The following is an 11,594-nucleotide window of genomic DNA, read 5'->3' on the forward strand; positions in this document are numbered from 1 at the left end:
GAACTGGAATCATGGCGATGTTGTGTGCTGGATGGCGAGAAATAGAATCATGACGATGTTGTGTGCGGGATGTGGAGAACTGGAATCATGGCGATGTTGTGTGCTTGATGGCGAGAACTGGAATCATGGGGATGTTGTGTGCTGGGTGGCCAGAACCGGAATCACGTTGATGTTTTCTACTGGAAAGCGAGAACTGGAATCATGACATTGTTGTATGCTGGATGGCGAAAACTGGAATTAGGACAAAATTATTTTTGTTGTACAGACTCTCCCTGACCCAGCAAGATAAGTTGTGATGAATTGGCTGAGAGTTTTACATCTGGCGGCTTTGCATGGCACAGATAAGAAATCTTTACAGTGATTATATAAAAATAAATGAACACTGTAAAAGAATTACTTTCGTGTCCTGTACATCATGAAAACTGTTGTCATTATATTTGCTGCAGGTAAGCTTGTCCCAGTCACCTTTTAAGTTATTCCTGGTCTGACAGTTCACACATGCATTTTTGTTTATTTTAATGGCATTTCACTTCAATCAGCTTTAAAGGTGGAGGACTCGGGCTTTCCCATATGTGACGTAAACATTTACAGATCGAATTCCATCACGATACTCTTGTGTTAAATGTTCTTACGATTCACTAGGTGGGTGGTTCCTGTCATGGCGGAATATGGTTTACATTTGTGTTTGCTCCGCTGATGGTTTCGTTGTTTACACCTTTTGTGAAAACTTTACACGTATTACCTTTATCATGTGTTTTACAATTCTTTTACATATTTGTTGGTTTACACTACTGCATTTATTGTTTACACCTGTATTACCTGTTCTCATAGTTTACGCAACATCGTTTGTTGTTTGATTGTTTACACCATTGATCATTGATAGTTTACACTAATCAACGACCATCCGCAGGCTGCTTGTAGACATTCCCACGTACGACTGGAGAGGAATTTAAAAATTGGCTGGACTTGAACTTACAGCGACCGCTTTGGCGAGACGCTCCCGGGACATTTCACCGCGCTGGTGCATTAACCGCCTCGTCTTAGGCAATACTCCTCTGTTGTGCAAGCTTAATTCTTTACACCTGTTTTATATTTTTGATGGTTAACACCTGTGTAATATTTTGATGGTTTACGCATATTCCAGTGGTCGATGCTTTACACCTGTATTACATGTTTATTGGTTTACTCATGTGGTGTTTATTTTGAGAGTGCACTTCTTTGTTACACGTTTAATGGTTTTCATCTGACTGTGTATGCTTGATGTACTATGCATGTGTTATATTATTAATGGTTTACAAATGTTATACCTGATGTGTACACCCTTGTTATATGTTTCAAGCTACACATTGCCATTCACTATTTTCACCTGTGTTACGTATTAATATCTTTCACCTGTTTTACATGTTTGACGCCTTACACCTGTTTCAACTTGTTTGGCGCCTTACACCTGTATCACTTGTGTGGTGCTAGGTGTTTCATAATTTACCAAAGTGATGAATGTTTTGATGGATTACTCGGTGTCACGTGTTTGATGTTTTACACATATGATACCTGCTCTGAGTGTGTAACATCTATGTTGTACACAATTCATGGTTTACACAGCTACAGACTGTTTGAGGTTCTACACATGTGATACCTGCCCTGAGTGTGTACATCTATGTTGTACACAATTCATGGTGTACAGCTACAGGACTGTTTGATGTTCTACACATGTGATACCTGCCTGAGTGTGTACATCTATGTTGTACACAATTCATGGTGTACAGCTACAGACTGTTTGATGTTCTACACATGTGATACCTGCCCTGAGTGTGTACATCTATGTTGTACACAATTCATGGTTTACACTGCTACAGACTGTTTGATGTTCTACACATGTGATACCTGCCCTGAGTGTGTACATCTATGTTGTACACAATTCATGGTTTACACTGCTACAGACTGTTTGATGTTCTACACATGTGATACCTGCCCTGAGTGTGTACATCTATGTTGTACACAATTCATGGTTTACACTGCTACAAGACTGTTTGATGTTCTACACATGTGATACCTGCCCTGAGTGTGTACATCTATGTTGTACACAATTCATGGTTTACACTGCTACAGACTGTTTGAGGTTCTACACATGTGATACCTGCTCTGAGTGTGTACATCTATGTTGTACACAATTCATGGTGTACAGCTACAGACTGTTTGATGTTCTACACATGTGATACCTGCCCTGAGTGTGTAAATCTATGTTGTACACAATTCATGGTTTACACTGCTACAGACTGTTTGATGTTCTACACATGTGATACCTGCCCTGAGTGTTTACATCTATGTTGTACACAATTCATGGTTTACACTGCTACAGACTGTTTGATGTTCTACACATGTGATACCTGCCCTGAGTGTGTACATCTATGTTGTACACAATTCATGGTGTACAGCTACAGACTGTTTGATGTTTTACACGTGTGATACCTGCCCTGAGTGTGTACATCTATGTTGTACACAATTCATGATGTACACTGCTACAGACTATTTGATGTTTTACACATGTGATACCTGCCCTGAGTGTGTACATCTATGTTGTACACAATTCATGGTTTACACTGCTACAGACTGTTTGATGTTCTACACATGTGATACCTGCCCTGAGTGTGTACATCTATGTTGTACACAATTCATGTGTACAGCTACAGACTGTTTGATGTTCTACACATGTGATACCTGCCCTGAGTGTGTACATCTATGTTGTACACAATTCATGGTGTACAGCTACAGACTGTTTGATGTTCTACACATGTGATACCTGCCCTGAGTGTGTACATCTATGTTGTACACAATTCATGGTGTACAGCTACAGACTGTTTGATGTTCTACACATGTGATACCTGCCCTGAGTGTGTACATCTATGTTGTACACAATTCATGGTTTACACTGCTACAGACTGTTTGATGTTTTACACGTGTGATACCTGCCCTGAGTGTGTACATCTATGTTGTACACAATTCATGGTGTACAGCTACAGACTGTTTGATGTTTTACACGTGTGATACCTGCCCTGAGTGTGTACATCTATGTTGTACACAATTCATGATGTACACTGCTACAGACTATTTGATGTTTTACAACATGTGATACCTGCCCTGAGTGTGTACATCTATGTTGTACACAATTCATGGTTTACACTGCTACAGACTGTTTGATGTTCTACACATGTGATACCTGCCCTGAGTGTGTACATCTATGTTGTACACAAATCATGGTGTACAGCTACAGACTGTTTGATGTTCTACACATGTGATCACCTGCCCTGAGTGTGTACATCTATGTTGTACACAATTCATGGTGTACAGCTACAGACTGTTTGATGTTCTACACATGTGATACCTGCCCTGAGTGTGTACATCTATGTTGTACACAATTCATGGTTTACAGCTTCAGGCTGTTTTGAGGTTCTACACATGTGATACCTGCCCTAAGTGTGTACATCTATGTTGTACACAATTCATGGTTTACACTGCTACAGACTGTTTGATGTTCTACACATGTGATACCTGCCCTAAGTGTGTACATCTATGTTGTACACAATTCATGGTTTACACTGCTACAGACTGTTTGAGGTTCTACACATGTGATACCTGCCCTGAGTGTGTACATCTATGTTGTACACAATTCATGGTTTACAGCTTCAGGCTGTTTGAGGTTCTACACATGTGATACCTGCCCTGAGTGTGTACATCTATGTTGTACACAATTCATGGTTTACAGCTTCAGGCTGTTTGAGGTTCTACACATGTGATACCTGCCCTGAGTGTGTACATCTATGTTGTACACAATTCATGGTTTACACTGCTACAGACTGTTTGAGGTTCTACACATGTGATACCTGCTCTGAGTGTGTACATCTATGTTGTACACAATTCATGGTGTACAGCTACAGACTGTTTGATGTTCTACACATGTGATACCTGCCCTGAGTGTGTAAATCTATGTTGTACACAATTCATGGTTTACACTGCTACAGACTGTTTGATGTTCTACACATGTGATACCTGCCCTGAGTGTGTACATCTATGTTGTACACAATTCATGGTTTACACTGCTACAGACTGTTTGATGTTCTACACATGTGATACCTGCCCCTGAGTGTGTACATCTATGTTGTACACAATTCATGGTTTACAGCTTCAGACTGTTTAAGGTTCTACACATGTGATACCTGCCCTGAGTGTGTACATCTATGTTGTACACAATTCATGGTTTACACTGCTACAGACTGTTTGATGTTCTACACATGGGATACCTGCCCTGAGTGTGTACGTCTATGTTGTACACAATTCATGGTGTACAGCTACAGATTATTTGATGATTTTGCTCATTGTTATGTTCTAATCATTTGAAGTTGTTGGTAATGGCCCCTTTAGTATTATGTTCCCTGTTGTATGGTTCACACCCTTTTGAAGTTGATAGGCCTAATACGCTTGCCTTTTCTTTTGAATATTTTACTTTTGTGTTTTCTGTTTGATCTCTTTCTGTCTTGTTATCTGTATGATAGTTTACACTTTATTATCTGCTGGATGAATTACACTAATGTAATCTGCTGTGATACTTCATGTACATGTGTTTATTGCCTTAAACCTGTAGGCCTACTACTTGCTTCATGAGTTATAACTGCCCTCTTGATGGTTTTTCCGTAATCTTATACTAATAGCTCTGCCACAAAGGACCTGATATGGTGAGGCGAGGTATCAGTTCAAGTACAAGAAACTGACGACAGCTGTGAGTGACAGCTGCTGACTCACTCGTACGGCTACATCCCTTTTCAAGTCTGTTTCACTCCTCTTTTTCCTGTTGTAAGGCAAGCATGCCGACTAAAGCAATTATAGGTCATATAGGTCATAAGTGACAGCCTTTTCCAGTCACATTGAAATATTTTCTTTTTTAGCATCAAACACTGTAGAAAGGGGAAAATCACTGCAACATAAATGTAACTTTTTGAAATATTATTGAGCATGCAGCTATGCACAAATGAATTAAATACATATAAAAAAGTTCAGCCTTATACTTCTGCTGCGCATAACATGTTAATGTTAATGATAGCTAAAGGACTACATGTGTTCTCAGCCAGGATTCATTCACACAAAAAGTTTGTTCCACAAAATTTTAAAACTCAACCTACAGGTGCAACCCGCTCTCCATAGTGACTGCCTTTTTGTCTGTTGAAAAATATGTTTATTCACATGAAATAATATCCAATATCACATCACAGGTGCAACCTTTTCAAAAATAAAAATATCACAATTGTTTAAGATTGTCTTGTTTAAGAAATCATCAGAGCTATGTTAAATCAAATTCTATGTATACGGCAGCGACATAACAACTGAACGTGAGTGATCAAGTCTGACATACAAGTTTTGCGAAAGTACGTGTTTGTTGAAATGATATGAGGTTGTACCTCAGAAAACAGCTGATTGATTCACACAACTTTTCAACATTGATGTGAAAATAGTTTTCGTTGGTTAAACGTTATCCTCAAAAATAAGGAAATTTCTTATTTTGTAAATTGCCAGCCTGGCCATGCTTCGGTTGACGAACAAGAAATTAACTCTCTTTAGACCTCTGACGAGCCCAAATAACATGTTATAGTGATAAGGGATAGTATTTAAGATTATTGGTGAACCAAAACTGAGCAATGATTCAATTATACCACATATATAAGAAATAAAACCCTTCAGGTTCTCAGTCTTCACAAAGAGATGCTAGAGATTTTCTGCATGTACATTACAAAATATACATCAGTTAGTATTTATCAACCCGCAGCTATACAGATTTTCTCTGATACACACAACATTATGCTTGATTTTCCACTCCGATTTTCTGGACTTTTCCCTGAAGAAGGTACGTTTGCCCAGAATTCATCAAAAAGTAATGTTGGGAAAACCCGACGCCAGTATTCATAGTTCACAGGCAGGTTCACTAGTCTCTGAACAATAATACGGTAAAATTGTCGTGTTGAGAAATGAATGATATCTGCCGGCTCATCGTTATACATAACCTCGAGTTCACATATGTTTTGTCTTTTGCCGACGAACTTGTCCAATGTAGTTAGCCAAGAATCTGGCTCCGCATCATTAATTAAAGAGTATATTTTCTCCACTATCTCGATGTTACAATCAGGACACTCTTCAGAAATCATTTCATGTACAACCATAACGTGTAAAAAACGGTATAACGATGTACAACAAATCAATAAGACATAATATTTTTCTCTTAATAAAAATATGTGAATATAAAGTCTTACCGTCTGAAACAATGTTGGGATTTATTCACATGGGTTGACACAGTAGGTGTTCTGGTTTGTGCACACTGACATTCAGCTATTGGTGTAGTTCCGACCAAGCCACAAAAAGCTCAATACAAAACCCGAGAAGAAAGTTCAAAAATCCCTATTATAAGTCATGTAGAATAGTGTTTTATTTAACTGAAGATTTTAGCATCTTTGAAGAAAAAACGCAAACAGCTGTGTGAGAATCATCGCAAAAACGACCGAGAATTTTTAATCTGAATGTTTTGATTTCACTTCCCGTGTCGGGAAAGTGACTGCCTTAGTTTACTGTATGATGAAGGATGTCCGACAGACTATAGCGGAAATACGGATTTAAACGTGCCAAAATTTAACAAAACTGATCACATCATAAAGTTAATTTTTTACATATGAAGACAAACATTAACCAAAACGAAACTTAGACAGCACGTAGAAATACACTTATGAAAGTTTCAGAAAAGACATATTTCTGATTAACGTTGATCATTCATACTGCAAATTAAAGACACCTTCCCTCGTTTGAACGAAAAATTGGCGTTTGTGATCGAGGGAGCAGTTTTGGCGAGTTATTAATATGAAACTATCTCTTTTATGGGCATATAACTTTTATGGGTGATTCGACCAAGGTTTATACTTTTGATTTAGAAATTTACAGAATTGTGCTGGGATTTTGAAATTTGCGCTTTCTCACCCTATCTCTCTAGGTGCGATTCTCCGCCTTACCGTGCCAGGTCCTTTTCCAAAGCCCGATCTTATGGTTATCACCTAACAATATTTGACATACTTGTCGTTTAAACTGAGTTACTGTTGTGTGTCAGGTTTTTATAGTTTTTACCTGTGTTACCTGTTGGGACGTTTTTATCTGTGTTTTATCCCAACAGTTGTGGCCGTAAATGCCAATCAGAAATGTACGGGGGTGCCGAGAAAGTACAATGGAAAGCTGTGTGCTTCTACCACTCATTACCATGACAACCAAAAAGGGGCCTGTGGTTGTGGCACTGACCCTAACACCCCGTTTTCCTGGAATATGCACAGTTATACCGTGGCTGCAAATGAGATGTTGTTTGATTCCCCGAAAGCGTGGTGCGGGAAGACGTGTGGAAGATGTGTCAAGCTAACCACGACAGGTAATTCAGGCTTGTTACCACAGATATCTCAGGCTAACAATCATCGGTAAGTCACGATTCTTACCACAGGTGTGTCAAGCTAACGACCACCAGTAAGTCACGATTTTTACCAAAGATATGTCAAGCTAATCACCACCGGTAAGTCACACTTGTTACCACAGATATGTAAAGGTAACCATCACCGGTAAGTCACGCTTCTTACCACAGATATGTCTAGCTAACCATCACCGGTAAGTCACGCTTCTTACCACAGATATGTCAAGCTAACCATCACCGGTAAGTCACGCTGCTTACCACAGATATGTCTAGCTAACCATCACCGGTAAGTCACGCTTCTTACCACAGATATGTCAAGCTAACCATCACCAGTAAGTCACGCTTCTTACCACAGATATGTCAAGCTAACCATCACTGGTAAGTCACGCTTGTTACTACCACAGATATGTCTAGCTAACCATCACCGGTAAGTCACGCTTGTTACCACAAATGCGTCAAGCTATCCACCGCCTTTAAGTCACGCTTGTTAGCACCCCTGTATCAAACTAACCACTCTCGGTGTGTCATGCTTACCATCACTGATATACCAAGCTAAGCACCTTCAACAGGTGCTGTTAACTACCACACGGAAGACAAGATAGCTACCACTGGCAAGAGGCATGCAGATATTAAATATATTTTGGTTAGTGCGGTACTATTAAGTTGACATATACATAATAGGAATTCCACGGTTTAGACGCTTTTGGATTTTTGGACTTGACCGCTTGATAAGGTGCTACTGTTATAATATGGAGGGTAAGTACTGTCCATCTTCATTGAAGGCGTTGTTATTCATTTGTTGGCATGCTTCAGGCTTGTGTCATTTTACGCCTTAAGTAGCAAATGGGACATATTTATAGTACTATCTCAATGGAACATCTTACCAGACACGATTTACGAATCCATGCGTGAGGAACCCGTTGTTTTGGAAATATAAGCAGTATATAATACTGAATGACACCGGGCCCAGTCATTACTTGGCCAACTATTGTTTTATATTAAGGTCTTATAGTCTGTATCAGCCTGATCATAATTCAACCTAGGGCTTCGCTCGCTACCAGCAATTTGTAATCGTCAGCAATACTTTTCTCAATTTATAGCTTTTTTATACTGGTTTTTTGTTGAGCTTACATGTCTGTAACTGTGTCTGAACACATTACACATAAGATATCACATAATAAAGTCATGGACAAACTTGAATTTTTTTTTTTACAAAATACACATTTGGATCAATGTAAATGGAAGATCCAAAAGCAAAGGTAATGTACAGTTTTATTTTGTGTTAAATTGTGTTTTATTTTGTAGCTGTGTTAGAATGCCACCGGCGTAATGATCGTAATGCAACCAAGATATAAACTAACTGTGAGGTTTTGATCTGTTGCAGGTGGTTACGTCGAACACGAAGGGTCGGCCCCTAAACACGGTGCAGGGCAAAGTGTCGTGTTCATGATCACGAACGAGTGTCCCCGCAATGGCAACATGAAGTGGTGCGGTCAGCGGATCGCACCTCACGAGTGTGAGCGGGAACACGGCCAGTGTGCGCAAAACGGCGGCCTCAACAATTTTGGGTACGCTGTTCACTTCGACGTGGAAACTGGAGCGGGTCAGGTGACTCAGCTAGGATGGGATAATCCAGAGGTTACCATGGAGTTCGTGGACTGTAACCAGGCGCATGCGCACAACTCCAAGACGCCTAACATACAGATGTATCATCAGTGCCAATGTGCTGGAGGAAATGGGAAAAAATAAACAAGCCCTTTTTCCCAAACAGAATGTTGTTTCAATAAAGAGTTTAATAAAACACAAACACCGTGGCCGAGGGGGTAGCACGCCAGCACGGCGCAATAACCCAGGAGCCTCCCACCAATGCGATCGCTGTGAGTTCAAGTCCAGCTCATGCTGGCTCCCTCTCTGGCCGTAGGTGAGAACGTCTTCAGAGACTTGCGGACGGTCGTGGGTTTCCCCCGGGCTTTGTCCGCTTTCCTCCCACCATAAGGCTGGCCGCCATCATATTAGTGAAATATTCTTGTAGTATGGCGGGAAAACACCAATCAAATAAATCAATAAATCAATAAATACATAAAAAATAAAAACAAACACTACAGGAGGAGTGATCCGAAAGTTAACAATACCAAGGATTACAAGGTACGACCGTAGCAGACCTGTCAATCACCTCCCACGATGTGGAATAGAAGGTCAAACTTTGAACTTTACCTTGGACCTTGTTGCACAACTTCTGCACCTACTCCGCTGAGCTGCATATTGATCAGTACTTTTCGGAACATAACAATTGACGAGTCAATTGCTTCAGGTCATGGCGATGAGTAATGTAGATATGGTTAATCTCCGTTCAGAGTTGCGGGAACAAGAATCAGTGTTTAGCTGGATATGTGAATGTGTTAGGTGTTGTAATTCTGCTAACTAGGGAGCATGCCGCTATGGGCACATAGAATACTTTCTGTTACGGTTCCACTGAAACGACTTGCACAAACGTGGGCTGCACAGCTTGACCTCAAGAGGCGGGCGAGCGGCGAAATTGTCTGGGTGGTAGGCGGGTCCGGCTTGACCGGAAGGGATATCGGGGCAACCACGTGTATGAGCTCCACGTCATCTAAGACACAACGTCAAAAACAAGATCGAACGAGGATTCATCCTATTGCCACGCTTCCGTACAGAAAGGGGATGTGTTGATAAACGAATAAATTCGAACATTGAGTGGGAGTAACTGACGACTGTATCTAACTAACCTGAAGAAGATAAGACATTTGTGCAGGGACGACTGTCCAGAAAACCTTAGTTTCGTGTAGCATCTGGCTACATCACATCAAACATATAACACTGTTTTTCCTCAAACAAATAACACTGTTTTTCCTCAAACAATGATCTCAAACATTCTAGAAGCAGTTTATCTCGATGACCCGCTGATAAATTCAGATTTGCATTAGTCTAAGATTACTAGCTTGCTAAATTCGTCTCCAAAATTACCTTATATAAGTGTAGATACATTCCAGTTTAAACACAATTCAAGCTATTTTAATTATTTATTTATTTATTTATTTATTTATTTAACTCAGGAATTTATATTAATCTGCCTTTATGACTTAAGGTTTCGGGTGGAGGAAATCGAGGACAGGTCGTAAAAAGCTATGGTCTTTCGTCAGGTGCGTGCATTTGACAAACTCTGCTGGCTGCGGAAACCGAACCGTCGACGGCTGAATTTAATAATTTGTCTGACTGTTGGTTTACGCCATAATCTAAAATTTTTCACTTACAACGTGTCGTGGCAGCTAGTTTTATACAAACGGAGAAAACCCACGTACCAGCACTAAACCCCCGAACTTTACCGAGTTACTGGTGAACATTCCTACGTGTGATATATTTCATTTTGTTGAAAAAGGCAAGTGGTCTCCATGCAGTAATCTTCACATAAGACTACACAATGGATCATCGACCACCGCGTATTAACATCAACGGACCGAGAACAATGGAAACAGAGGAATTTTGAGAGTTCACTGTCCTATGCTGGAATTGAACCCCGTGTCGACAAACCTAGAGACTAAAAGACAGGAACTTTAACTTCTCAATAAAGTTAAAGGAAAAACAGTAAAGGGAATTGCAATCGCTCGGGCAGTTTAAGGCTGTTTTTAACGTTATATCTTTAATTAGAATTTAAATTTAGGTTAAATTCAAGTTACACCGATTCCGTCCTTAAGTATAGCAAAATGCTCATCATTTCTTCATCAATAAACATATCTGGGTGATTATTCTTTTGCCATTTTCTTAAAACGCGAATGCTATACAGGCGAAGAGGAGTACCAAAGTATATATATATAAATGTATACAAGCAGTTTTAAAAGGTCTTCACAGTTATCTTCATTTAGATTATCTGTTAAATTGTAAATTCATATTAAACCACCTGCCACTGTCTCTTTATGGGCCGATGGATAAGATAACTTAATAAGGATCTAAGAGCCTAGTCCAATACAGGCTATATACAGTTTTGTACATTTTCCCAACATGCACGACATCAGGGTATAAAGAAGTTTACTTAGCCTTAAATTAGACATAGTGTTAATTTAAATGTGGTATTATTCCTGATTCTTGAATTTAG

General features: G+C 39.7%; 1 protein-coding gene across 1 annotated transcript; it reads left to right on the forward strand.

Annotated features, from left to right (window-relative positions):
• Positions 1-367: 367 nt before the first annotated feature.
• LOC135461505 (endoglucanase-like) lies at positions 368-9,235 on the forward strand. The gene is made up of 3 exons (XM_064738635.1): positions 368-446; positions 7,202-7,447; positions 8,868-9,235. The coding sequence occupies exons 1-3, from the start codon at positions 416-418 to the stop codon at positions 9,230-9,232; spliced, it is 642 nt and encodes a 213-aa protein (XP_064594705.1). The 5' UTR covers positions 368-415; the 3' UTR covers positions 9,233-9,235.
• The last annotated feature ends 2,359 nt before the right edge of the window (positions 9,236-11,594 follow it).

The sequence above is a fragment of the Liolophura sinensis genome, chromosome 1 (assembly GCF_032854445.1).
Source record: "Liolophura sinensis isolate JHLJ2023 chromosome 1, CUHK_Ljap_v2, whole genome shotgun sequence".
Taxonomy (NCBI): Eukaryota; Metazoa; Mollusca; class Polyplacophora; order Chitonida; family Chitonidae; genus Liolophura; species Liolophura sinensis.